Source organism: Coprinopsis cinerea (assembly GCF_000182895.1).
Source record: "Coprinopsis cinerea okayama7#130 chromosome 5 map unlocalized cont3.5, whole genome shotgun sequence".
Taxonomy (NCBI): domain Eukaryota; kingdom Fungi; phylum Basidiomycota; class Agaricomycetes; order Agaricales; family Psathyrellaceae; genus Coprinopsis; species Coprinopsis cinerea.
This window is the reverse complement of record NW_003307540.1, coordinates 2935203-2962462: the sequence shown is the minus strand read 5'-3', so window position 1 is coordinate 2962462 and position 27260 is coordinate 2935203. Positions and strand designations below refer to the sequence as shown.

The 27260-nt window shown below is 53.1% G+C and overlaps 8 protein-coding genes across 8 annotated transcripts; 6 read left to right on the top strand and 2 right to left on the bottom strand.

Annotated features, from left to right (window-relative positions):
• The first annotated feature begins 184 nt into the window (after window positions 1-184).
• On the top strand, window positions 185-1257 carry CC1G_08861. Its single transcript, XM_001839083.2, has 5 exons — window positions 185-251; window positions 308-507; window positions 559-625; window positions 681-768; window positions 827-1257. Exons 1-5 carry the CDS (start codon window positions 189-191, stop codon window positions 853-855), a joined length of 447 nt encoding a protein of 148 aa, XP_001839135.1. The 5' UTR covers window positions 185-188; the 3' UTR covers window positions 856-1257.
• Window positions 1258-1504: 247 nt separating this feature from the next.
• On the top strand, window positions 1505-4647 carry CC1G_08860 (cation/H+ exchanger; the record flags this gene model as incomplete). Its single annotated transcript, XM_001839082.1, has 7 exons — window positions 1505-1561; window positions 1616-1691; window positions 1749-2504; window positions 2570-2670; window positions 2728-2915; window positions 2977-4108; window positions 4198-4647. The coding sequence occupies 7 exons, from the start codon at window positions 1505-1507 to the stop codon at window positions 4645-4647; spliced, it is 2760 nt and encodes a 919-aa protein (XP_001839134.1).
• Window positions 4648-5170: 523 nt separating this feature from the next.
• Window positions 5171-6955, top strand: CC1G_08859 (hypothetical protein; the record flags this gene model as incomplete). Its single annotated transcript, XM_001839081.1, has 1 exon — window positions 5171-6955. The coding sequence occupies one exon, from the start codon at window positions 5171-5173 to the stop codon at window positions 6953-6955; it is 1785 nt and encodes a 594-aa protein (XP_001839133.1).
• A 1380-nt stretch (window positions 6956-8335) lies between these two features.
• CC1G_08858 (hypothetical protein) lies at window positions 8336-9052 on the top strand (the record flags this gene model as incomplete). The annotated part of the gene is made up of 1 exon (XM_001839080.2): window positions 8336-9052. The coding sequence occupies one exon, from the start codon at window positions 8336-8338 to the stop codon at window positions 9050-9052; it is 717 nt and encodes a 238-aa protein (XP_001839132.2).
• Window positions 9053-17704: 8652 nt separating this feature from the next.
• Window positions 17705-18385, top strand: CC1G_14718 (hypothetical protein; the record flags this gene model as incomplete). The annotated part of the gene is made up of 1 exon (XM_002911243.1): window positions 17705-18385. The coding sequence occupies one exon, from the start codon at window positions 17705-17707 to the stop codon at window positions 18383-18385; it is 681 nt and encodes a 226-aa protein (XP_002911289.1).
• A 141-nt stretch (window positions 18386-18526) lies between these two features.
• On the bottom strand, window positions 18527-20246 carry CC1G_08854 (hypothetical protein; the record flags this gene model as incomplete). The annotated part of the gene is made up of 2 exons (XM_001839076.1): window positions 18527-19960; window positions 20022-20246. The coding sequence occupies 2 exons, from the start codon at window positions 20244-20246 to the stop codon at window positions 18527-18529; spliced, it is 1659 nt and encodes a 552-aa protein (XP_001839128.1).
• Window positions 20247-20650: 404 nt separating this feature from the next.
• On the top strand, window positions 20651-22497 carry CC1G_08853 (hypothetical protein; the record flags this gene model as incomplete). The annotated part of the gene is made up of 2 exons (XM_001839075.2): window positions 20651-20745; window positions 20820-22497. 2 exons carry the CDS (start codon window positions 20651-20653, stop codon window positions 22495-22497), a joined length of 1773 nt encoding a protein of 590 aa, XP_001839127.2.
• Window positions 22498-23169: 672 nt separating this feature from the next.
• On the bottom strand, window positions 23170-26432 carry CC1G_08852 (RNA-binding protein Csx1; the record flags this gene model as incomplete). The annotated part of the gene is made up of 5 exons (XM_001839074.2): window positions 23170-23995; window positions 24050-24568; window positions 24622-25428; window positions 25480-25550; window positions 25603-26432. 5 exons carry the CDS (start codon window positions 26430-26432, stop codon window positions 23796-23798), a joined length of 2427 nt encoding a protein of 808 aa, XP_001839126.2. The 3' UTR covers window positions 23170-23795.
• Between the last annotated feature and the right edge of the window lie 828 nt (window positions 26433-27260).

Here is a 27260-nt window from a genome sequence, read left to right as displayed (position 1 = left end):
CACGCCCTCGTATTGCAGCCAGGGAACGAGTTGACCAACGCAGTCCAACGTTTTCGACGACGTCTCGCCTCGCTTAATTAACGTTGGCGTTGTTTGGCAGCGGCGTTCGCACGGCTGACTCAGCGGAACCGAATCATCGCCTGGCGGTGACGCCTATCGCTGGTTGACCCTGAACGACGACGACCACAATGCCCAAGATTCGCACTTCACGCACAAAACGCCCACCGGAGGGCTACGAGGACATCGAATCCGTATGTATGTCGAAACTGTGTCTTTCAGCTTGTGTTCTAACTCAGAACTGTACCAGATTCTCGATGACTATGCTCGAAAGATGCGGGACGCTGAGAATGAGTCTCACGAAGGCAAGCGAAAGGCAGAATCGCTATGGCCTATCATGAGAATCTCCCATGCGCGCTCAAGATATATCTACGAGCTCTATTACAAGCGCGAAGCCATCTCGAGAGAGCTGTACGACTGGCTGTTGAAGGAGGGCTATGCTGATGCCAAGTGAGTGTATTCCATGATGCACCGTGCTCAGTCGCTAACGTTTCATAAAAGCTTGATCGCAAAGTGGAAGAAGACCGGTTATGAAAAGCTTTGCTGCCTACGGTGCATTCAGACAAGAGTACGGTTCACCGTCCCGAACGTCGTTCACCAATGTTAACCGTTTGGCTTCCCAGGACATGAACTATCAAGGTTCGACATGTATTTGCCGTGTACCCAAGGCTCAGGTCCGTAGCGGAACAGTTGTCGAGTGTGTCCATTGTGGTGCGTTTCATTTTACACTCTTCGTTGTTTGATGTCGCCAACCCCTCAACTTCTCTAGGATGCCGTGGCTGTAGCTCTGATTCGTAAAGCTCACATTCTCTGTGCCTTGCCGCCATCCAAGACGACGCTCGGTTGTCACACATGCGGCAGTCTCTTCGGCTCACCCTGAGGGTCGTGTCCGAAGCTTCATCGATATCCAATGACTATTCCAGCCTAATTGAAGTTTCTTTCAGGCCTCGGTCACTTTCCGCACCCATGGTTTGTCGCGCGCTTGTGTCATGGGTTTCATTTATCTACAGGCTATTCTTGTTACACTCACAGCACTACCGTGGTCCGTCAAGCGATTGGTGAGCGGAAGCCATAGTAGTCCACTCATGACGTATCATGTAGAATATGGTTCGAACCCCAGAACCTTGGGCCTCCTGTCGCCCACTCTCGCACTCTAGAATTGAAGCGTATTGACGAATATATCCCTCAGAATGCCTCAAATAATTACCTGAGTTATTACAGTCTGACCTTGGCATCGACCAAGAAGGAATTTTGATTGATTGTGTGATGAAGGAGCGCCCAAGGAGCTCAGCGTTATGTTCGGGTTTAGCTCTGATCGTAACAGTCTCAGCGACTCAGCATCACTGTTGTCCACTATATGTAATGGGGCCCTCAAAAATGAAACCTGCACGGCCTTGTTTTAAACCCCACCAACGCTCCTCTGGTCGCCACCCGCCCATTGGACGAAATGGGCCAGTTTGCACAACAACTGGAAGAGGCTGCCAGGCTTTTCTCGAGGGCTGAGGTATGTTTCTTGCTCTACATACAGGGTCTTTCTGACGTGGCTTCTAACTACTAGGGCGGTATAATAACTGGAGACATACCCACTGACTATGACGCTGAAAATCCCTTTCGACTATGGGTCATCCAAGTCGGTGCGTTCCTAGTGGTTTTCTCAATCGAGTGCCCGTGCTGAGACAAGCGCTTCAAAGTCATCATCATCATCATAACCCAGCTACTGGCGCTGCCTTTGAGCAAGCTACGGCAGCCCAGAGTCATCGCTGAAGTTATCGCCGGTGTTCTGCTTGGACCTACAGTCATGGGCCGGATCCCAAAGTTCCAGGAGACCATTTTCCCCGAAGTTGCCATGCCCCTGCTCAACATCACTGCTACCATCGGCCTCATCCTCTTCTTGTTCCTCGTAGGGCTGGAGATCGACACCCGTATGCTGAAGAGGAACGTCAAAGCTTCATTCACCGTTTCCTTTGCCGGTTTGGCCATTCCGTTGGGCCTCGGCGCTGCCCTGGGCGTTGGACTCTACCGGGAGTTTATCGACCCTTCCGTCAATCAAGGTCATTTCCTCCTCTTCACGGCTGTTGCCATTGGTATCACCGCGTTCCCCGTCCTTTGTCGTATCCTTTCCGAGCTCAAGCTCTTGGATTCGAACGTTGGCGTCATCGTTCTTTCCGCCGGTATCGGTAACGACGTAATTGGATGGGTGCTGTTGGCGCTCACGGTTGCCCTCGTCAACGCCTCCACAGGTCTCTCGGCTCTTTACATCCTTTTGGCAACGCTAGGCTATACTCTCTTCCTGCTTTACCCCGTTCGCTGGGGCTTCGTCTGGCTTGCCAGGCGAACAGGAAGTTTGGAAGAGGGAGCGCCCACGACTTTTATGATGACCGTCACGCTCTTGATTGTATTTATTTCGGCCTTTTTCACGGACATTATTGGTGTCCACGCTATCTTCGGTAAGTCCCTCGTCTTCCTATTCAAATAAACCGTGTTGTTGATGCCGTATGCTTGTCTTTCGTAGGTGGATTTATTGCCGGGCTCATTATCCCACACGAGAACGGATTCGCCATCTCCCTCGTGGAGAAGATCGAAGATCTCGTGTCAATCCTTCTCCTCCCCATCGTGCGTCTCTGTCCCAAGATCGTGACTTCGACCCTGACACCTTTCTCCCCCATATAGTATTTCACTTTATCGGGTTTGAAGACCAATCTCGGCTTGCTGAATGATGGAATTGCTTGGGGATACACCATCCTAATTTGCCTCGTTGCATTCGCATCCAAGTTCCTGGCGTGTGCTGGATCTGCCCTCGTCTTCGGCTTTAAATGGAGAGAAGCAGGTGCCATAGGATCGCTGATGAGTTGCAAAGGGTAAGTCTCTCGTTGGTCCCAAACATGGCAACCTCCTTTCTAACTACATGACCTCTTGCAGTCTCGTCGAGCTTATCGTGCTCAACATCGGTTTACAAGCGAGGGTTCTGAATGAAAAGACGTTCTCCATGTTCGTCGTCCATGCGCTGGTGTTGACCTTTATCACGACGCCTTTGACGTTACTGTTCTATCCGGAGCGGTACCGCAACGTTGCCGCCCAGAAGAAGGATGCTCGAGACGGAGACGAAGACAAACACCTCCCGTACAAGCCGGCAGACTCCGAAATGAAGACGAAATTCTCCCTCGTGTTGGAGAAGGTCGAGCAGCTCCCAGCGGCTATGACCCTGGCACAACTTCTACAGTGGAACGACTCCTTGGTCACTTCCGGGACCAAGACACCGGCTCCGATTCAACCAAAGGATCTCAAAGAAGCACCGACGTTAGAGATCAAGGAGGTGTCTGCCGACAGTTCTGTGATGACCCACGAAAAGGACTCTTCAGCTTCAGGCACGGAGGTCCCACCCATCTCAACTCAGACGACAATCTCGATCGAGGCGCTCCGTCTTATCGAACTCACGTACCGCACGTCTGCTGTTCTCAAGTCCCAAGAAGCCGAGACCCTGATCTACAACGACCCAGTCCTTTCGATTTTCCGGTCATTCGGTTACCTCAACAACCTTTCAGTGTCCGCCCACGTTTCGATTGTCAACCAGGACGAGTTCAGCAATACCGTTGCCCAACATGCCCTCGAAGCGGAGTCGGAGTTGGTAATCATCCCTTGGTCGCGAGGCACCACCTCCGTGCTGTTGGAGTCCGATGTCCAAAGTCACAGTCAGCAAGCCCGTAACCCATTCGACGGCGTTTTCCACCGGACCACGACACAAGACCAAACAAGTTCCGTTGTCTATTCCGAGTTCATTCGAAGCGTGTTCTTGCGGTGTCCCTCCGATGTCGCCCTGTTTGTGGACAGAGGTGCCACGACGTCGCCTGTATCTGGCGCCCAGCACCTCTTCCTCCCGTTCTTTGGTGGACCGGATGATCGACTGGCTCTCTCCTTCCTCGTCCAGCTCTGTGCAAGGTCGTTTGTCACTGCGACTGTGGTGAGGATGACCAGGTCTGAAGACGCTGCCCTTTCGAACACGAAAGAAGGGCCATTGTCGCCGTTGAGCCCACCCAATTCGCCTCATCCTCATGTAAGTTCATTACGACATGCGTTATCTCCTGACTTTCAGTCGCTGTTTTCCTATGACCTTATTCTGACGAACCCTTTTTCACATACCAGGTGACCGTGGCTGCGGCAGACACCGTGTACGGCGCTCACAACACCCAGACCCGCCTCGCGTCCGACACCGCAGATAACATCCTCTGGGATCGTTACACCAACCCGTCCAACACCCATTCTCCCGTCATCACCTCAGCGCTCAGCCGTATAACCTTCTCTGAGCAAACCTCCGCCACTCCGCTCCACACCGTCACAGAGCTTGTGAAAGCAGAGGTGACCCGGGCGGAAGCCACGCTGGGACGGACGGTGATCGTGTTCGCCGGGCGGTCAAGGAGGATGGCGGTGGAACCTTTGGGGCGGGAGCTTCGGCAGTTGATCAGCGAGACGGGATCCCATATTGGAAGCTCGGTCCCCAAAACGCTGGGTGATGTTGGTGCGGCGCTTGTCGTCACCAAGGCTAATGCGAGCTTGTTGATCCTGCAGGCGTCTGCCAAGTCTGCAGAGTTGTAGGGATTTCCTTGATCGTCGTGTTATCTCGAGTAATATCTTTTCGCTCAGTGTAAATTCTAACGTTCTGTGACTTGTGGTCTTTTCTCTGTTCATGATGCTTCGATGTGCACATTGTTCTGTTCTATTCCTATTGTTTTGCTCACCCTAGATACTAGCCCCCTTCAATCATGTATTGACGAATTTAATGTATAATCGCGGATCTACCCCTTCAGCAAACAATTACCCGTCGTTCAGGGTCGTTCATATCTGTGCAAAGGATAAGGAAACGGGGTCCATGCGGCACAGAAACGCGGCACTTGAACGTTTGAACACACTAGGTTGCTTCCAGTCGCAGCCAAGCATGTAACCTCGACGAACTTCAGCGCCTGCCATCACGATGCCGAATCTGATGATCAGATGCTGCCAGACATCCTTAAATTCTGGTTTCTTGCTCAACGCGTGTCTTTCACCGAGAGTTCATTATTTTTACAATTCGTAGTCTCGAACAGCTATACATTTCCCGAAACTCATTCAAATATCGACCATGTGTTTGCCAACGCGAGCTGAGCGGCTCAATTCCATCATTGCTGACCTGGACGCTAAAATCCAGGCCCTCGAAACAGAACTCCAAGAATTGAAGTACAGGCGTAACGAGATGATCCACGCGGTGCAACTGCCCTCGGAAATACTGTCCCAGATATTCCTGATCGCTAGGAATGCAACCAGCAAGGAGGGCGGGGAGTCGGGTCTGGGCTGGGTACGGATTGCCCATGTGTGTAGTCGCTGGAGGATGGCGGCTTTGGATTGCCCGTCCTTATGGGGCTGCCTGAGCAGTTCCTATTCACCGGAATCGCTGGACATCATGATTTCAAGATCGAAGGGGTCCCCGCTCTCAATCTACGTGGACGCACCTTCCAATCGCACCAAAGCCGCAAGGATAGCGCAGTCAAAGCTACGGAAGATTTTGAAGCAAACACATCGTCTACAGCATATTTCACTCACCTCTGGGCCTTTCCGCCTTCGCACCATGCTCAAAGGCCTCCTCGCTTCAGCGCCCATTCTTGAGACGGCGAAAATCACCAACGTCGTCGTCGCCGTCGACGACGACCCGTTCGACATTGACCCCGTCAACGGGCTCGAACATGTCGTCTATGACCCCACTCTCATCGTACCACACGGCCTATTCGCCGGGGGTGCTCCCAAACTCCGGACTCTGTCATTCATTGGATTCATACCATCTTTTGGCCCATCACCCCCACATTTTCCAAGTCTGACGCACTTCTGCATTGGACCTTCCTCTAAGGGCAGCTCTGAAGTCGCGATCGATCAACTTATCCTGGCGCTTTCCATGATGCCAGCCCTTCAAAGCCTTGATATTGAATGGCCTAAATATGCCCAATTGTCTGCGAAACCTTCAATTCCCGCACCGATTCCCCTACCCCGTCTCAATCATTTGGGGCTTGATGTCCCATGCCACCATGCAGCGGACTTCCTCACTCAACTCCACCTCCCTGGGTCAATAGACCTAGTGCTAAAGTGTAGAAGGACAATTGAAGCCTCACTTCTGCGCCTTGGAAGTGCGCTGACCTCTTCTTGGATCTCTCTCCCCCTGAGATCCCCCCAAAGCCCCTTTACCCAGCTTCCTCTTGACCAGCTGGACATGTCTCATCCATCGGGAGCTCCGATGTTCCACATGAGTGGTTCTGCAGTCGAATCTGTCCCGGGTCAAGAGAAGATTGCGGCGTCGTTTTCAGTGACCCTCGAAGCGCTGGGTGGGGCTTGGAGTCCGACCCTCACCCGCCTCGCCCTTTCGCCGTGGCCCACTACCCAGGTCGAGTCGTTGTCCATCTTCCAACAGCCACCAGATGTCACCATCGTTCGTGAGATTCTCCTCGTACCTTTTTCCTCGGTTTATACAATCGACCTCGAGCATCAGGCGGTCGAATACTTTCTCTTTTACCTTCGGTCAGATCCCGCTTTGAAGATGGGACATCTCAGCACAGGGAGTCCACATCAAATGCAAACGGCATCCTTTCGTTTGCCCAACCTCACTCAACTATCGCTTTCGCCGAGTATCTGGATTACCAAATACTCAGAGGACCGGTGGCTGGACTATCTGGCGTCAATCAGACACTTGTTCGAACGCAGGGCGGCACTTGGAAGCCCGCTCAATCTTCTCCGAATCCTCCGTTGCAAGGCCCCACCTATGGAAGAGGTAGAGAAGCTGAAAAGAGTTGTAGCTCACGTGGAGTTCTGGCCCGACGTGCCAGAGCCAGCGTGGCACGGGAGCGCAGCTGCGGGCAATGAAGTGATCATGTACGCACTGTGATATGCTGAACTTCGCCGTACATCGTTTCTCTTTAATCACTGGTACATGCGGCACCGGACGCGGCTTCGTTTAGTTCCACTGGTACGTAGATAGCAAATAGACTACAACTCATCAAAAACAAAAAAAAAAAACACCCACTAGCACAGTGCCTCACCACTTGTTCGTTCAACTGATTGGCCTATGTATGGGGGTCTATTCCAGATTGAGAACCTAAAGTAAGTCCTAACCGAAAGAAACAAGGCTCAACAGGGCTCGGAGAACGTTAGAGTGCTGTCGAGGTGAAATTGCCAAACTAGGATGAGCACCTTCCTATTTCGGATACTCATGCTGGCTCACAACTGAGAGACACGGCCCTACGGGCAGACCTGGATACCTGTTCCAGTACATACAGTTTGGGTGACGGACTTCTAAGGGACGTGCTCCTGCGCCACAAGAACAATAAGATCGGCCAATGGCAAACAGGGCTCAAGCACTCGGCCTCCAATTGCAGAAGGTCACGTGGCTTTGAGGAGTAAAGTCCTAACCGAAAGTTCAAAGAAATAAGACTCAACAGGGCCGCGGGAGAGGTGGAAAGACCTGCGGAGAACGTTGAAGCGATTGCTTTCAGCCGGGAAGAGGGGAAGCGGGTGATTGTGGGATGGTTTTGGTCTGGTTGAGGTGGATCGGGGGTGTGATGCGGTTGTGGAACGTGCTGATCCTGGTGTGGACTTTCTGTCCGCGAACACTCACCTTGTTTTATGGCTAGATCCTGCAAGGAAATTTGGTGGCACACAGGTTTATTCGTCTTAGCGACCCAGTACGCTCCGAGGTCGCCTACATATAATAAGGAGATCGTGGCAGAACACGCTCTGCTAGGGCAGGCGCGTCCGGCCAATGGGCTGTTACCTGGCTTGTGGGAGCCTGGCTTTGTTCGCAGGATATCAAGACCTTGTCCACTCGATAGCCAATACCCGCTGGCGGTAGCCGGCTATCGTGTTCAGTATTGGCGTTCGGCGGTGACTAGTGGTGGGTGTTGGGAAGGAGGGATGAGGAGCCAATACGTCTAGAATCCGGAGTGCCCAGGGGTATGGATGTGTTGCACGCGATCATCATGATTCGGTTTAGAGTCGGAGCTTCGTTGGTGAAACGTCGGTGGGCACCATACAGAAGCAAGGCGAAGGGATAGGGCAGTGGTCCTCAGGAGATTCTGCCATCAGTACTGCCGGTGACGGGCATCACGGTCATCATCCCGGCTAAGCTGCCTGAGCTCTTTCCCATCGACCACGACGTCGCTCCCTTTTGGTGCGTATCTATTGTTGTTTCTATGCTCTCGGTATCATCTCTAATAATCCTCTACGCGAACCAATAGTCTAACTTTTGTTTCTTCAAGGAGTCTACTATATGACTGCTCCCACCAAGGCTTCTGAAGGCGGGAGCTCAGCCATTGCTCGACTAGATGCTCAGATCCTGGCGCTAGAATCCGAGGTCATACGTTTAAAGCAAGAACGGAACGAGATGCTCAAGGTATCGCAACTCCCCATCGAGACACTGTGCCAGATCTTCTTGCTCGTCCCCGAAAAGACGAGTGCAGGGCATCAGCGATTGGGATGGGTACGAATCACCCATGTGTGTCGTCGGTGGAGGACGGCAGCCCTTGGCTGCCCCCTTCTTTGGTCTGCCCTGAGCAGCTTGTATCCACCGGAATGGTTAGATGTTATGGGTGCCAGGTCAACCACAGCACCACTGTCGATCCACTTTGACAGGCTTCCAATGGTCACACAAGCGGAGAGAATAACGCAGTCGAAACTGCGCAAGGTGCTCAAGCAGACAGATCGTCTACAGCACATCTCGTTGACCGCTGACCCTCTCTGTCTTCAAACCATGCTCAAACCCCTAGTCGCACCACTGCCACTCCTGGAAACCGCGACCATCACCAGCATTGATCCTTACGAACACTCGGACGTGCTGGCCGACGATATGAGAATGTGGATGTTGACCTCAACGACCTGCTACCTCACGGCCTATTTGGCGGGGACGCTCCGAAGCTACGAACCCTCTCGTTCATCGGATGCATCCCGTGGTTACGGGGACCAACCTTGCCACACCTTTCAAACCTAACGCATCTGCGATTGACTGTGGGGCAGTTTCATGGGCAACTATAATGTACCACATCAACAATGGTAGGGCACCCGCCATCAGCCAGGTCGTCCACGCTCTTTCCAGGATGCCAGCGCTACAAAGCCTCGACCTTCACTGGCCAGTGTTTCACGAATCCAACACCGCACCTTCTCCTGTCTCTCCCCCCCATCTCACCCACCTCGGTTTAGAGCTCCCCACCCAACATGCCGCAGAACTTCTCGCTCAACTTCGCCTTCCACCCTCATTGGATCTTTGGTTAAATTGCAGCCGAGCAGACGAGCGCTCCCTCGAAGGGCTTGCACAAGCTCTCTCTACTTCCTGGACATCCCTACCTGTCAGGGCTCGTGCAACCGCCGGGTCTCGATACGTACAACTACACCCTTCCTTCACCCTCAACACCATTCGATATTATTATTCGTATTTTCTCTTATACATTCTATCCGTTATACCCACTTCATTCCAGCCCGCCGGGTCCCCTCTCGACTTTGACGCGCGACGTCCGCGGAGCGTGGGAAAGGTCACGACTGGCGCGCGCGCGCGGCCTCGCGGCTGTGCCGGAACTCTCGGATCCGCCGGATAATCCTGTGGACTTTAGACGCGCGCTTGGCAAGCTGTCAAATGGGTTTCGTATTGTGTATTCGAAGTACGTCTGTATCCTGTTATTCTTCTATTGTCTTATTCCGCCGTGTCGTTATTCTTCTTGCTTTCTATTTCTTTACACTTGAGTTCCAGTTTACTCAGATGACCTCTTCGTACGAACGTTCTTGTTTGGATCTTATCCGCCGGTTCACGATTGGTCGTTGTAGTCGTTCTCGAGTACTCTAGATTTTCTTGTGTACGATTTCGTCTTTCTTGTTCTGGTTCTCGATTTATTCTTTCCCTCTTGGACTTCGTCATTTCGTCTCGATTCGCCCGTAGATTCCCCGCCGGTATTTACTATAAGTACTATCTCAATTTGTAGTAGGTACCTCATCCGGAATCTCGACTAGGTTCATACGCTTCGAATCTCTCAGTCTAAGTTCCTCAGTAAACTCTCTTCCTCATCGCCTTTGACCCTCGAGCCTTAGCTCCAGTCGTCCTTCACTCTCGTCTCTCCGCTGGAAGGCGTTTCCGTCTGGTCCTTCGGCCTAGCCAGCCTTTGGAGCCGTGACGAAGGGTACACGTTCTTATAACGTGAGACCAAGGCTACCCTCCGCCCTCCTACGTCCTTCTCTTCTCTCTCTCTGTTTCCGACCCTGACAGTAGATTCCGGATACGACTTCGTCACGTCGTTCCTCGTCTACACTTATGTCAGAACAGTAGTGATGGACACGGGTTTTTGATACCCGGCGGGTTACGGGTACGGGTAAGCGCGGGTACGGGTACGGGTAAGGGTTGCCGTACCCGCGCCCTTCAAAACAAGCCCGAAAACGTCCAAAACGGCCATGAAATGGGCGGGTTACACTTGATTTAAGTAAATCGAGTGTATCTCGCTCATTTCTTGTCCGTTTTGGACGTTCTTGGGCTCGTTTTGTGCGGAATACCCGTCGGATCGCGGGTACGGGTAGGCGCGGGTACGGGTACGGGTAGGGGGTAAATTTACCCGCGGGTTACCCGTGTCCTTCACTACAGAACAGGGCAATCCTTACAACCTACGTCGTCCTCGCCCTCCTCCTTCTGCCTCCACACTCGGTCGACCCCTCTCTCACTCTCGTCACGAGTCCCTCATCGACCCCTTCTACGTTTCGAACGCGACATCTCCCGCCGTAGCAGCTACTGCAATTTGGCAACCTCCAACCTCGTTCCTCGGCCAACCTACCATTCGACGCGATATGTCCAACGACGGTCGTGAAGAAGAGTTCGTGGCCTCTCACCTCGGTTTCCCTGGTGGTCTGACCACTAGTGCGTTTGGTGGAGTTCGTCCTCGAGCACCTCATCGATGGCCAGCGCGACAGTTCTCGCACTCTCGCCAAAGCCCTTGAAAAACTCGAATCCCAATCCGCCAGTGCCCCTCGACTTCGCGCTCCCGATCCCTTCGATGGTTCCGATCCCGAACTCCTCGACGCCTTCATCGCTCAGCTCACGGTCTACCTTGGGCGCTACAAGCATACCTTCAAGCACCCAAAGGACGCTGTGGCCACTGCCCTCTCGTACCTCAAGGGCAAGGCGTACACGTACTTCGCGTCTTGTATCAACGTTGCTTGCACCACGGACGCGACGTTACCTTGGTTTGATGATCTGGACCTCTTCATCGAGGAGCTCACTCTCGTTTTCGGACCCAAGAACCCCGTCGGTGACGCTGAACGTAAAATTCGCGCGTTAACGATGACTGGTCGTGCCTACCAATACACCCTCGACTTCAACGAGCTCGCAGCACGCATCACCTGGAACGAAGCTCCCTTGCGTTCCCAGTACTACGCCGGCCTCTCAGATCGTATCAAGAACGAGCTGGCCAAGCGTGCTCGCCCCTCTTCGCTCTTGGAGTTGCAAAACGTCATCTTCGACATGGACGAACGTTGGCACGAACGCCAAGAGGAGATCCGTCGTGACCAGGCTCTCCTTAAGGCACTCCAAGCCAAGCTCTCTGGCAAGGGTTCATCGTCCACTCCTTCTCTCTCGTCTGGCTCTCTAGCCACCCCGGCGTCGACTTCCTCCAACAACTCATCGTCTACCAAGTCTTCGTCTCAGTCCGCCGGGAACCCCTCGTCTTCGTCGACCTCTTCCTCTGCCAAGGGAAAGTCGAACAAGACCTCGTCTACCTCGTCTACGCCTTCTTCGTCGACACCCTCGTCGTCCTCTGCCCCTCCTCGTCCTTACGCCGACAAGCTTGATGCTAACGGGAAGCTCAAGCCTGAGGAGCGTGCCCGCCGTATCAAAGAGAACCTTTGTATGGTGTGCGGCAGTGCAGAGCATAAGGCGTTTGACTGCCCCAAAACCCGTCATCGTGCTCGCTTTGCTTCCGCCGGTCAGCCCTGCCACTGACTCGTCTGCGGGAAAAGCTTGAGCAGTCCTCTGACCTCGCCTCCTCCAGTCGACTGCAGCCTCTCAGCAGGAGTGCCTGAGGTCCGACTTAACGCTGCAGCTCTATCCGACCCTCATGCTCTCTCGTTCTCGGTCTCCATTCTCTCTTCGACGATTTCTTCGCCTATCGACCTCAACTCCCTGGTGGATTCGGGTTGTACGGACTGTTTTCTCGATTCTGATTTTGTATACTCTCATCCGTCTCTGCAATTTTATGAAATTCCGCCAGTACCACTCAAACTCCTCGATGGATCAGTTCGTACATGGCTCACGTCCGCCGCGGACATCATCCTCCGCTTTCCGTCTGGTGATGAGTTCTATCTCAAGTGCTTCATCACCAAGCTGGATGCTCCGTATCCCCTGGTTCTAGGACACAACTGGCTCCGCCGTTACAATCCGTTGATTGACTGGCGTCGTGGTCAGATACTTTCGTTCGAATCGGCCGATAACCCCTCCTCCTTGAGCTCACTCGTCGCAGCAAACGTCGAGACCTCCGTTTCATCATCCAGCCTTCCGTCCCAACCATCCGTGGTCCCTTCATCGACCTGTCCTCTCGTTTCTTCTCCCCCTATCGACTTCGACTCACTCGATTCCGACAATTTATCCCCGCGGGGAACCGATTGTTCCCTTACCTCAAGATCCGCCTCAAGACTCGTCGTCGTCGATCCCCTCTCCTTCCTCCTCTTCTTTTACTTCTAACCCTGTGCCAATCGCTTTTGTGAACGCCTCTGCTTACCGCCGGGCTGTTCGCATGAGTGGTTCGCAGGCCTTTTCACTTTCCATTTCTTCATCGGACAACGTCTCTCGGGCTTGTGCTGCTTCAACCAGCCGTGACAACACCCCAGATCTCTCCAACGTTCCAGAAGAGTATCACGAATTCGCCGACGTCTTCAGTAACGCGAAGGCTTATTCGCTTGCGCCACATCGCCCCTATGATTTGCGCATTGATCTGGATGAGTCACAGCCCCTTCCTCCGAGTCGGCTCTACTCCCTCTCCCCGGCGGAAACCACAGCGCTACGCGAGTTCTTGGACGAGAATATGCGCGCAGGTTTCATTCGTTCGTCGAACTCCCCGCTTGGTGCGCCCATCCTCTTCGTCAAGAAGAAGGATGGTTCCCTTCGCCTCTGCGTGGATTATCGGGCTCTCAACCGCATCTCAAAGAAGGATCGCTATCCGTTACCTCTTATTTCGGACCTTCTTGCGGCCCCGGCGCGTGCTAAGATCTACTCCAAGATCGACCTCAAGCACGCGTACCACCTTGTGCGCATCGCGGATGGGGATGAGTGGAAGACAGCTTTTCGTACTCGTGTATGGGTCTTTCGAGTGGTTGGTGATGCCTTTTGGCCTCACTAACGCACCGTCGGCTTTCCAGCGCTTCATGAACGACATCTTCGCAGACATGACGGACGTCTCAGTCATTGTCTACCTCGACGACATCCTCGTATTCTCGGACGATCTCACTCAGCATCGTCAGCACGTCAAGGAGGTACTCCGTCGACTTCGCAAAACACGGTCTTTTCGCTTCTCCAAAGAAGTGCGAATTCCATGCCGATCGCGTTGAATACCTCGGGTACATTCTGTCCCCCGACGGGCTCACCATGTCGTCTGAGAAGGTCCAAGTCATCCAGGACTGGCCTAAGGCTGAGCACGAGTACGAGTATACCTGTCGTACTCGCAGGTTTACCCGTGGGAAAACCCGCAAAAACCCGTATCCGTGAGTATGAGTACCCATGGGAAATTAAACCCGCGGATACAGGTATGGATTTTTTCATATTTTTCCGCAGGTACCCGTGATTTTTATGGAAAACCCGCAGGTAACCTGCAAAAAACCCGTACCCGCGAGTGCGGGTACCCGTGGGAAAGTAAAACCCGCGGATACAGGTTTGCCTTTTTGAGTCGCAGGTACCCGCAGTCACGGGTACGGGTGTATCCGCGGATGTACTCGTGCTCAGCCTTAGACTGGCCCGAACCCCGTTCAGTGAAGGACATCCAGTCTTTCCTTGGGTTCGCGAACTTCTACCGCCGGTTCATCCATGGCTACTCGGACATTTGTCGTTCCCCTTACGCGCCTCACTCGCAAGGACGTTCCCTTCGAGTTCTCCGCCGCCGCTCGAAAATCCTTCGAGACCCTCAAGTCCGCTTTTATTTCTGCTCCCATTCTGCGTTACATTGGCAACACCTGATCGACCGCTCATCGTTGAAACGGACGCATCCGATTACGCTTTGGCCGCCATTCTCTCGATTCAGCTCGAGTCGGGAGAAGTACACCCTGTCGCTTTCCACTCTCGCACATTCCAAGCTGCCGAACTCAATTATGATGTCCACGACAAAGAACTCCTCGCCATCTTCGAGGCGTTCAAAGTCTGGCGTCATTATTTGGAAGGTGCAGGCGACCCGGTCAACGTCGTCACAGACCACAAGAACTTGGAGTATTTCTCCACTACCAAGGTTCTTACCCGCCGGCAGGCGCGTTGGTCTGAATACCTCTCCCAGTTTAACCTCATCGTTCGTTTTCGTCCTGGCAAATTGGGCACTAAGCCTGATGCGCTAACACGACGGTGGGACGTCTACCTTAAACAGGGGGGTAGTGACTTCGCCAGCGTTAATCCAGTCAACTTCCGTCCAATCTTCGCGTCTGAACAACTGGCTTTGTCATTGAGGGCTACCTCAGTCTACACCCCAGCCCTTCGAGCCTCGTTCGTGGTCGATTCCGCCGGTCTTCATGCAGACATCAAGGCTTCTTATTCTTCGGACACCCTCGCCTCTTCACAACTTCCTATTCCTTCAGACCCTCGTTGGGAGCTTCCATCCGACGGTCTTCTTCGACTTGATGGGCGTATCTACGTCCCAGATAGTCCTGGCCTTCGTCTTCGAGTCCTGCAGCTCAAGCACGATCACCCCCTTGCTGGTCACTTTGGTCGTAACAAGACGATCGAACTAGTCCGCCGTGATTATGTTTGGCCCAAACTGCGTTCGTTCGTCGCAGACTACGTCAACTCATGCACGACTTGTCGCCGTACGAAGACTCCTCGTCACAAGCCCTACGGTCTCCTGAAGCAGCTTCCCATTCCCCTTCGTCCTTGGGAGTCCATCTCCATGGACCTCATCGAGCAACTCCCCTCCTCTGGTGGGTTCACCGACATCCTCGTCATCGTCGACCGCCTGTCCAAGCAAGCCATCTTCATCCCGACGGACTCTCACCTCACGTCCGCCGAGCTTGCTCGCCTCTTCGTTATCCATGTCTTCTCCAAGCACGGCGTACCCTCAAACGTAACTTCTGATCAAGGTTCAGAGTTCGTTTCGCATTTTTTCCGTGCATTGGGTGAGGCCTTGGACATGAAGCTTCACTTCACGTCAGGATACCATCCTGAAGGCGACGGACAGACTGAACGGGTGAACCAGACCCTAGAGCAGTACCTTCGAGCTTACTGTTCTTACCAGCAGGATGATTGGCATCGACTCCTTCCCCTCGCAGAATTCGCGTATAACAACGCACCGTCGGCTACTACTGGCGTCTCCCCCTTCTTCGCGAACAAGGGTTATCATCCAGCTCTCAACATCCACCCTGAGCGCGACCTCGCCAGCTCTGCCGCACAAGAATTCGCCGTCGATCTCGCCTCGTTGCACGAACACCTCCGGGAATCCATCGCTATCGCCCAGAAGTCCTATCAGCACCACGCTGATCGCAAGCGTCTACCTCCGCCGGACTTCTAAGGTTGGCGATCGCGTCTTCGTCAAGGCTGCCTTCTTCCGTATCACTCGTCCTACCAAGAAGTTGTCTGAACGGTATCTCGGTCCATACGAGATTATCGCTCAGGTTGGCACCCACTCCTTCACCCTTCGACTCCCTGACTCTATGCGTTCTGTCCATCCTGTTTTCCACGTCTCCATGCTCGAGCCACACCACGAGTCTAAAATTCCTCTTCGTCATGATCCTCCTCCCCCGCCGGTGGAAGTAGTGAAGGACACGGGTAACCCGCGGGTAAATTTACCCCTACCCGTACCCGTACCCGCGCCTACCCGTACCCGCGACCCGACGGGTATTCCGCACAAAACGAGCCCAAGAACGTCCAAAACGGACGAGAAATGAGCAAGATACACTCGATTTACTTAAATCAAGTGTAACCCGCCCATTTCATGGCCGTTTTGGACGTTTTCGGGCTTGTTTTGAAGGGCGCGGGTACGGCAACCCTTACCCGTACCCGTACCCGCGCTTACCCGTACCCGTAACCCGCGCGGGTATCAAAAACCCGTGTCCATCACTAGGTGGAAGTGGATGGCGAACTGGAGTACGAGATAGCTGAGAATTCTCGACTCGAAAGTGGATCGTCGCCGCCGTACCTGCAAACTTCTCTACGAAGTGCGCTGGTTGGGCTACGAGAACACAGATGAAGAGCGTTCTTGGCTGCTCGCTACTGAGCTAGCCCATGCTCAGGAGTTGGTCCAGGACTTCCATCGTCGCTATCCCGATAAACCTGGCCCCGATTGGTGATACTGTTCCTCCTCAGCCTTGTCTCTCCGGCCTGCCTCTCCTCTTTTTTCTGTTCGACCTCCTTCACTATTTCTCATTTTTCTATGCTTCAATTTCTCCATAATTTTCAAGTCGCAACTTTCTTTCACCTCATCGTTTGGCTTCGAGGGCTCAGCCGTAACAGGGGGGTACTGTCAGGGCTCGTGCAACCGCCGGGTCTCGATACGTACAACTACACCCTTCCTTCACCCTCAACACCATTCGATATTATTATTCGTATTTTCTCTTATACATTCTATCCGTTATACCCACTTCATTCCAGCCCGCCGGGTCCCCTCTCGACTTTGACGCGCGACGTCCGCGGAGCGTGGGAAAGGTCACGACTGGCGCGCGCGCGCGGCCTCGCGGCTGTGCCGGAACTCTCGGATCCGCCGGATAATCCTGTGGACTTTAGACGCGCGCTTGGCAAGCTGTCAAATGGGTTTCGTATTGTGTATTCGAAGTACGTCTGTATCCTGTTATTCTTCTATTTCTTATTCCGCCGTGTCGTTATTCTTCTTGCTTCTATTTCTTTACACTTGATTTCCAGTTTACTCAGATGACCTCTTCGTACGAACGTTCTTGTTTGGATTTTATCCGCCGGTTCACGATTGGTCGTTGTAGTCGTTCTCGAGTACTCTAGATTTTCTTGTGTACGATTTCGTCTTTCTTGTTCTGGTTCTCGATTTATTCTTTCCCTCTTGGACTTCGTCATTTCGTCTCGATTCGCCCGTAGATTCCCCGCCGGTATTTACTATAAGTACTATCTCAATTTGTAGTAGGTACCTCATCCGGAATCTCGACTAGGTTCATACGCTTCGAATCTCTCAGTCTAAGTTCCTCAGTAAACTCTCTTCCTCATCGCCTTTGACCCTCGAGCCTTAGCTCCAGTCGTCCTTCACTCTCGTCTCTCCGCCGGAAGGCGTTTCCGTCTGGTCCTTCGGCCTAGCCAGCCTTTGGAGCCGTGACGAAGGGTACACGTTCTTATAACGTGAGACCAAGGCTACCCTCCGCCCTCCCTACGTCCTTCTCTTCTCTCTCTCTGTTTCCGACCCTGACACTACCCCTTATCTTGTGGGCAAGCATCCCCTTCCCAGTTCCCCCTCGGCCAACTGGACATATGCAATTCTACGCAGCTGACTTTCCACTTGAGTGGATCAGGTGTCTATTCTACCCGGGTCAAGATAAGGTCGTCACTTCGTTCTGGATCACACTGAGGGCTCGCATACCTCGCGACACCTGGCCGACCTCCTTCACAAGGCTAGCCCTGTCTCCTTGGCCACTTGCCCAAGTCGAAGCGATGACGGTGTATCAGAAAAAGCTGAAGCAGGACCTAATCAGCGACATCTTCGCCACACCCTTCCCGTCACTCTGTACGCTCGACGTCGAGTTTGAAGCTGCTGAGCGTCTTCTCTTGTACCTTCGAGAAGATCCTGCGTTACATTCAGCGTCAAGCTTCCTTGGCACCAACCTCCCGCACCCTCGCTCTCGCTATTCGCTTCGTCTTCCCAGTCTAAGGGAGCTGACGATTAGAATTTCGTCAGTATCTGGGGCCCCACCCACCCGATTGTCGTACTGGAAATATATGCAAGACCTGAGTTATGTGCTTACGCGCAGAGCCAACATCGGATGCCCTCTCGATCTCCTTCGTTTCCTTGACTGTTTCACGCCGAGTCTGAGGGATAGGGGGGAGCTTCAGGGTGCTGCTAAGCGGGTAGAGTTCTGGCCACATCCATCGATGCGGCCCTCACTCTATGACGAGATCCTGGAGTCCCAGATGGCCGAATTAAACGAGGATTAACATTTCCTGCTCGTATTTAAATACCAACTATTTGTTTTCTCGCACATCTTCACAGACCGGAAATTGAAAATATGATTCTATTCGTCAGAACAGGGATAGTAAGATTAGACGAAGGTTCAATATTGATATAAAAACATTGAATCAACGGAAGCATACAAAGGGAACAACCTCCCACAGGGAATTCAACTGCTCAATGTCCTCCTCGATGAGTCTCGAGCAGCCAACAAAATGCACGGTTTCGATTGGACATCCCCGGTAAGCTCTTGCAGCACATATGTCTGCGAGGCATAAAATTTGGCCAGGGAAACGGCGAGGCATGTCGATGAATGTCAACTCTCTCAGAAGAGGAAATCGCGGCACAACTGGCAAATTCCCTTGGCCCGCTTCGACGTCCAAGACAGGGTCTGCGAGGAGCACGTCCATGAATATGTTTCCGGAGCACTGCTCGAGGCTAACAGTTGTCAGCGCTGGGAACGGCCCCAAAAAGATTGACTCGTCGATCCAATCACTACCAGCGGCCGTGAGCCTTGGTGACGATATGATCACTTCCTTCACTCGGTTCAATGGCCACGGGGACACCGCTAGTCGGGTCAGCGCTGAGCGCCATGGTACAATGACGTTCGGGTTGTTGATCATGGGAGTCGTGCGAGATATGAAGGCGATGGAAAATGTGGCGGCGATCTTCTCATGACTTGTCGATTCGTCGAATGCAGAACCCTCTACATGGAACCCTATCCCGAGTGGATTTAGGCCAAGGTCCAGTTGTTCGACGGGGAGCTGAGATGGAGTCTGCGAGGACGTTGATAGTGGCAAGGAGATCCAGGAGGACCTGAGGGCATCGGCAAGATGACCGATCGAGTTTTCGTCGGCGTAATTGCACCATAAAGTCAGATTCATTGAAGCAGGAAGATGGAGGTGTTCGAGGAGGGATGCGATACTGAGGCAAGAACTGGCGAGGGAGAGATGAGTAAGCCGGGGAAGTGGCATGGGTGGTCGTCTTCCAACGTTCGACGACATAACAATAGATGCTTCGTTGGCAAGCGGTCGGAAAAGTCTCAGCTCCAGATGAACCAGGCCTGGCATCCTGGACAACGTCTCGACCACCTGTTCTTCGGTTGGAAGGGGATCGCGTCCAGAACTATGGAATGTGTCCATTTCGATGTGAAGTTTGGTGAGGTTCACGAAATTGGATATGGAGCCCGAAAAGAAAGGGAGACATCCCTTGCAAACGAGCTCCCGTAGTTTGGGAGCATTTCCATTGAGAAAATCGCGGGGCAAATTGGTAGGCCTACTGATTATCGGGCCTTGGAGATCCCAGGAGCCATCGGTGTCGATTATACGAATTGAAACTCTTTCTAGTTGTGGAGCGGAGCCAACCAACCACTTGACGAGGGATGGATACAGGTCATGGGTGGTGTAAATATCGACGAGTCGCAGTCGGTGGGATTCTTGCTTCAATAAATTGCAATCTTTAAGAGCGTCATCCCTTTTCTGTGGACGGGATGTATGCTGATGGCAAGTGGTGCCACTTGCGACCTCAGAACCAAGATCGAGAGCCAGCGCGACGGCACAAGTCTGTGAGGTGAGTCCACAAGAAAGGGAGCCTCAGTGCCGCGTTTCTCCACCGTTGACACACCCAAGTAATCCGCCCCATCCTGTGCGAAGCCTTCATATCCTCTGCCAGGAATAGGAAAATTGCGCAGAGGACTTCGTCGGGCAAGCGCGATACTTTTGCTCTGTCATTCTTTTCGCGTTTGAGTTTACGGAGTTCTGTTTCTAGAGCCAGAATGCGTCTGTCTAGAGACGCGTTCTCTGCCTCCTCCAAGTCGACTTTGGTCGTGCCTGCTGCGGTCAAGGCCATCTCTAATCGAGGTGTTCAGCGAACATGTGAGTTTTTCGTCCTTTACGAGAAAAATATCCTACCCTAGCTGAAGTTGTTCCTCTGTTGAAGTTGGAATCCCGGGCGCGAAGAGACAAACTATTCAAAACCAAATAGTCGAACAGACTCAGAGTGGCTTGAAACAAGCTTGAAAGGTACGGGGCAGGGCGAAAGTATGTACGCGGCCGTGCGGGAGATTCCGATGATTACGCGCCCGTCATCATGATAATCATGATGTACAATCTGATGATCAGGTGCTGATCCGCCGAGCACCGGGTTGGCAATGAACGTTGTTGGCTCGTGGCCACCCAGACTTTCTCTTTCTTACGATTCATATCATATCTGTCAACCATTCTTTTCCAGGAGACCTTGCTCAAGGTTTGACCATGCCTTTGCCAACGGAAGTGGAGACGCTCAGGGACACAATTGCTCGCTTCGACGCCCGAATTCAGGCCCTCGAAACTGAACTCCAAGAGTTGAAGTGTAGGCGCAACGAGCTGATCCAGCGGTTCAACTTCCCTCAGAGATACTGTCCCAGATCTTCCTCTTCATTAGGGATGCTACGAGCAAAGCGGGTGGGAAGCAAGGTTTGGGATGGGCAGTGCGGATTGCCCATGTGTGCAGTCGCTGGAGAACGGTGGCTTTGGACTGCTCGACCTTGTGGGGCTACCTGAGCAGTTCGCAGTCCCCGGAATGGCTGGATGCCATGATTTCCCGGTCAAAGGAATCTCCACTCTCGATACACGTCGACGTACCTTCCCATCACACACAAGCGACAAGGATATCGCAATCAAAGTTGCGAAAGATCCTGAAGCAAACGCATCGTCTCCAGCATATTTCGCTCACCTCGGGACCCCTTCGTCTTCATGCCATGCTCAAAGGCCTCGTCGCACCACTCCCACTCCTGGAAACTGCGACAATAGTCAGTGTCAACCCTTATTCGTCCAACATCGACCTCGACGACGAACGTTACGCGTACTCTGACGCCAGATCCTCCGCCATACCAGATGGTATATTTGGAAAAGGTGTTCCCAAGCTACAGACCCTGTCATTCATCGGATGTATCCCGTCTTTTGGCACATCACCCCCACATTTTCCAACTCTGACAAACTTCAGCATCGTATCTGCCAAGATCGACGGCGATGACTGCCCGCCGTTACAGATGAGCCCGCTCACTTTCAATCAGCTCATCCTGGCTGTCTCCATGATGCCAGCACTTCAAAGCCTTGATATTGGATGGCCTGAATTTCGCCGATCGCCGGAAAACCTCCCTTTCGTTTCCGCTCCGATTCCCCTACCCCATCTCAACCATTTGCGTCTTGAGGTTCCATGTCAACATGCCGCGAACTTCCTCTCCCAACTCCACCTCCCGGGGTCAATGGTCTTGGTTCTCGAATGCAGAAACACCTATGAAGACTCGCTTCTGCACCTTGGAAGAGCGCTAGCCTCTTCTTGGATATCCCTCCCACTATCTTCCCCCCAAAGCCCGTTTTCTCAGCTTCCCATCGACCAGCTAGATATAGCATATGCATCAGGAGTTCCGAAATTCCACATAAGTGGTTCTGCAGTCCAGTCCGCCCCAGATCAAGAGAAGATCGTGGCTTCGTTCTCAATGACGTTCGCAGCGTCTTGGTCCTGGAGCGCGCCCCTCACCCGCCTCGCCCTTTCGCCATGGCCAACTACCCAAGTGGAATCTCTCTCCATCTTCCAACAGCGGAAAGATATTACCATCATTCGGGAGGTTCTCCTCAAACCCTTTCCCTCAGTTTACACGGTCGACGTCGAAGGTCAGGCAGTCGAATACCTGCGCTCTTACCTTCGGTCAGATCCCGCTTTGAACATGGCACCAGAACTTCCCAGATCAGAAAGTCCACGACTTCAGACCGCACCCAGCTCGTCGAAGGAAGCAATCCAGCCTCGTCGACGCCCCCATCATTTACCCAATCTCGCAGAACTGTCGATTTCGAATAGCTGGATGACTCTGCACTCGAAGGAAGGGGATACCCAGTGGTTCTATGATTATTTGGAATCCATCGGGGAGTTGCTCGAGCGCAGAGCGGCACTTGGAAGTTCTCTTGATCTTCTTCGAGTCCTCCGTTGCACGGCCCCACCCGCGGGGGAGGTGGAGAAGCTGAAAAGAGTTGTAGCGCGTGTGGAATTTTGGCCTGATGTGCCAGAGCCAGTCTGGCATGAGGGAGCAGACGCGTATGGGCAGAGCTGGGATGCACTGTGACGCTGAATGTGGGGCTATATATAAATCTATTGTGGTAGTCTCAAACCTCGAGGGCCGAGCACATATGTTTGTGGAATTTTAGGCAGGGCTTTTTGGCGTCGAGAGACTATGCGGGCTGGGCTCAGGGCAACACACTACCATCGAGTCAATGCGACTCGCGATTTCACCAAGTCTACCTCTCCAATCTGAAGGAGCTCACTGTCACAGATGCCTCGGAAGACAGAGAAGACGACATCCTGGAGCTGAGACACCTACTGCGTTGCAGGTCGCTGCTTGGAAGCCCACTCCACACTCTTAGCTTCGACGATTGTTTGTGCATCACGCAGGACGATTTGGACGACTTTGAGGACGTTGTTCAGCATGTGGAATATTGGACGTTGTGAGATTTTAACTTGTATGAAGTACTCGCGTGAGCACTCCAAATCTAGCCTCACTTCAAAGGATGTATCCTCCTTTTGATGTTCCCTTCCACATAATTATTCACCGCACTGATGCTCGGGCAGGTGCAACACGAGTCCCAGCGGGTCCTGATCTCGCCCGACCATCGTGCACGTCGTCGAGGCATTCAGGTTCCGCACACTCACACACCATCAGCAAACGTGGAAATGAACAGACCCTTCGAACCGGACTGGACTCAAGGCACACGACACAAATAAGAGTATGAGAGAGAGAGAAAAGGAAACTTCATCTGTGCATTATGCATCGTCATACTTCATATCTAGAAACCAGGTAGAGAATATAGAAATAATAATCGAGCTGCTAAGTAATGAAGAGAAACCGAGAACGAACGCTACAAATGCGAGAGGGTGACAAGACATTACGACGAAGAAAAGCGAGAGAGTGTGAGAGATTCGGATAGGGAATAAGGGCAACGGGTGATCGAGACGAGGTAGTGATGAAAGCTGTTTGGATGAAATAGATAAGAGGATGATGTGGAACAAAAGAGGGAGGCGGTAGGCAAATGGGTAATGTAGTCACGGTTTAGGACGATGACAAGATACGGGCAAAAGGAAAGCAACAAAACGAGAACAAAGACAAGATGGAGATGGGTAGACATGAGCGAGAAAAATATTCAAAAAGGTTTTTGAAGTCCACATGGTTTAAATGGAAAGTTTTTGCGAAGCCGAGAAGGAGACGGATAGCGAGATAAACAAGGCGAGCGACTTGGAGCGAGACAGAGCGAGATTAGATGTCGATAGAAGGAAGAAAAAAGATAGCTAGAAATCAAGACTGAAGTTTTTGTTTCCAAGAAAAGGCGATCACGACAGAAGGGATGAAAAGGCATGCCTACACCTGAATTAAGGCGAGGAGCCTGTGGAAAGATGGAACTGGCCGGAGTGGGCGCTGGAAGGCTGGCCTCCCTCATTCGACTTCCAAGGGCGATCGATCTCGAGACTGGCGAGAGTGTTGTTCAGGTCCTGCATCGGGTCGTACTCGGGTCGACCATCACCAATGGCGGGGCCGGAAGGTGGTCGGGAGATCGATCCCTCAGTTCGTCCTATACAGTCGTTGAGCATCGGAGGTGCATTCCAGCAACTCGCATCACACTTACCATATCGAACGGCGCTCGATGGTCGACTGGAAGTGGGGGAAACCTTGGACCCATTACCGAGACCAGTAGGGGATGTACCCGTCTTCAACTCCTGCGATTGTCCCAAGAAGTTGAGGTAGGCCGAATCCCGACGGGACTGGGTCTCAGGGACGGACAGTGCTGGATCAGGTGAGAATGGCGAGAAGTTGGAGAGAGTGCGGTGAACTTCTGGGCGAGGGAGACTGTAGGCTGTGTAAGAATCAGTCGATCCACCGGTATCGTCTCGAGGCATGCCCAAAGAGATTCCACCGTTCGCGACCATGGTCGCATAGTTGATGCCAGAGTGGTCGGAGACACCTGCCTCGGGAAGTTGGACGGGGTTTCCGGCAGGGAGAGGCTGTTCTGGACGATAGTTCTGCATGGCGAACTTTTGCAACAACGAGAGTGCTTGCTCTTGAGTGAGAGTTCCAACCTGACCACCAGGGTACTGTTGCTGAAGGGCTGCTTGGGCAGCCTGGGCAGCGGCCTGAGCGGCCTTGTCTATTCGGAAGTTCAACATCGGTTCAGGCGAATGCAAAGAAAATGCGACTCACATTGACTACGACCCCAGCTAAGGCGAATCTTGCTGCCTCCAATAGGGAATCCTTGCATCTTCTCGATAGCGCGCTCCGCATCCGCCTTGCGAACAAACTGAACGAAACCGCAATGCTTGCCAACGGGGACCTTGACATAGTGGATGTCGCCGAAAGGAGCGAAGAAAGTCCTCAATGTCTCCTCCGAGATCAAGGGGGAAAGCCCTCCAACGAAGACGGTGGTGTTGTAAGGGTCCGTCGAGGTGAGCTGTTCCCCATTGGGACCAATGAGATTGCCCAGGATTGCACGAGCCTGCGCTTGGTGCTTCCAGTGATCCTCGTGGACCATAAAGCGGGGAGCAGGATCATTTTGTTGCGCTTGAAGAACTTGTCTCAATTGGGGATCATTGGCGAAGGAAGAATTGACTGAACCTGTTGCAAGATCGCCACCAGCATATTGCTTGGCAAGCTGAGCCAACGCATTGTGTTGAAGGCTCAAGGCATCCTCGGAAGAGGTCGCAGACCCGAAAGCCGAGGTCAAGCTCGAGTTCGAATTGGAGCTGATCGAGTTGCTCGAGTGGGATCCACCGATGGAGGAGCCAGACGTGGAGGCACCGTTGCTATTGATAGAAAGGTTGGATGTGGTGGCGGCGATGGGGGCTGAAACGCTATTGGTTTGCGGGGGGAGAGGCAGGGCAACGGTGAGAGCCTGGTTCTTGGGGTCTTGAAGATGTAGCCCAGTTGGCGAAACGTCAAAGGGCGAGATCGACAATGGAGGAGCTGGAGCTGGCGGGTTCTTGTGCTTGGCAGTAGCAGGGGAGATACGCACTGTGAAGCTGTGAGCATAGGTACGGGCACGGGCCGGGAAAATGGACATACTTGGTCGTGACAGGCAGTAAAGACCGTGCATCTCAATCAACGCACGCTGCTGGTCGGCTTCGTCAGTGAATCTGAAAGGCGAGGTCAACAGCAACTCCACAGCGAGGATGGAAACCGACGTACCGAACGAAGCCATAGCCCCGCGACACGCCAGTGACGGGATCGAGCATGATCTTGGCGCTCTTGCAGCTGAGGAAGGGACGGATGTACTTTGGCTCACGGTCATTCCGAAGACCCAAGACAGGATTACGGAAGACAGCGACGAGATCCGAGTTGGAGGTCTCGGGAGCGAGATCGCCAACGAAGATGCTGTACTCCTTCTGGTACTGGGGCTGCTGGGGAGCGCTCGAAGGATACGCCCCGCCGGAGAAGCTCGCCGAGGCACCAGTGGCGGAAGCAGGCACCGAACTCGCCCAATTGAGAACAAATGGCCTGGACGAATTAGGCATAGTCACCGACTTCCCGGCGTTATTGATCTGGGCGAGGACGGCCGCGGCGTGCGCGTGCGACGGGAAGGTGAGGAAGCAGTAGCCCGGGTTGTTGGCGGGCTGCTGACCGGTCGCTGGGTCTGGGGCGGGATGGGGGACCTTGATGTTGACGGGGTCCCAGCCCATGAGCGTGCAGACCTGCCTGGCGTATTCTTCATCCATCCAAACTTCGAGATCGCCCCACCAGAGCGTTGAGCGCGACGTATTTGAGCTGGAAACAGGGAGAAGCGGCGCGGGGTTGGTCGCTGTTGTCGACGATGGCGGGTGCAATTGATGGACGTGGCGGGGGGTATCGCTCGAGGGGGAGGAGTGGTAGATGGCGGGGGCGGGGTGGGTGGAGATGATATTGGAGGGCGACGAGGAAGGACGGTGGAGGGAGTTGTTGTGGTTAAAGGAAGAGAATGAACCGAGTGCAGGGGACATTTGAGCACTCAATGCGTTGTTTCTGTTTGGTCCGGAAGACATATTACTATCGATCCCATACCCGTACTCCCGCGGGGGATGCCCCGTCGACGTGGTCACTGTCCGTCGATCCTGTCCATTGTATATCGCAGAGTATCCGTAGCCTCCTAGAACATCGCGTGGCCCGTCTGACCGACCACGTAGCACCGGTGGAAAGTCAAATTCCTGCGAGTCTGGTCGCGACATGGCGCGTACGGCAGCAAAAAAAGGGGGATGGTTGGAAGTAAGGAAAATTCAAGATCAAAGAGATGGTTAAGAAATGGCAGCTGGCTGTCCCGAAAACTTCTAGGGAAGAGAGAGCAGCGAGCTAGAAACAACGACAGCGCAGAGAAGTAATGTGAAAGAAAATTCAGGAACAGCAATCGAGCAAATAAATGAGCAAATTGGTGATAGGAAAACGGCGATTATCGACGACGACGAGAGAGCAACCAAAAACGATAGCAGACGACGAGCAAGAAATCGAGGGTAGAGGGAGTGAGGCGCACAGCAGACGAAATGGCTGTTGGGGATGAAGAGACCTGCGATGCGTTGATACGCGGAATTGGGGGGTCTCAAATTTGTTTTTGCCGAGTCAGCCCTTTTATTTAATTTCCCGCGCCGCATGACCTGGCTCACTTCCGTCCATATTCCTCCATCTCCCGGGGCGACTCATCTTTTCTCCCATTTGGTTCACAACCCATTCCTCTAGAAACCGACAACCATCCGTTTAAGGCCGTCATCATTTCCTCAAGCCCATTGTTGTCATCTCGAAGAAGGCTCTCTGCGGCCATGCAGAACACGTCCCAAGCATCCAGATCGGTCGAACAATAGTTTGATGGAGCCAAAGATCTG

Bases quoted from the DNA above. Each gene is read 5' to 3' on its own strand.
- CC1G_08861 (XM_001839083.2), top strand. From the start codon at position 189: ATGCCCAAGATTCGCACTTCACGCACAAAACGCCCACCGGAGGGCTAC. The intron at 252-307 runs GTATGTATGTCG...GAACTGTACCAG, and splicing joins GCTACGAGGACATCGAATCC to ATTCTCGATGACTATGCTCG. The intron at 626-680 runs GTACGGTTCACC...TTGGCTTCCCAG, and splicing joins TACGGTGCATTCAGACAAGA to GACATGAACTATCAAGGTTC.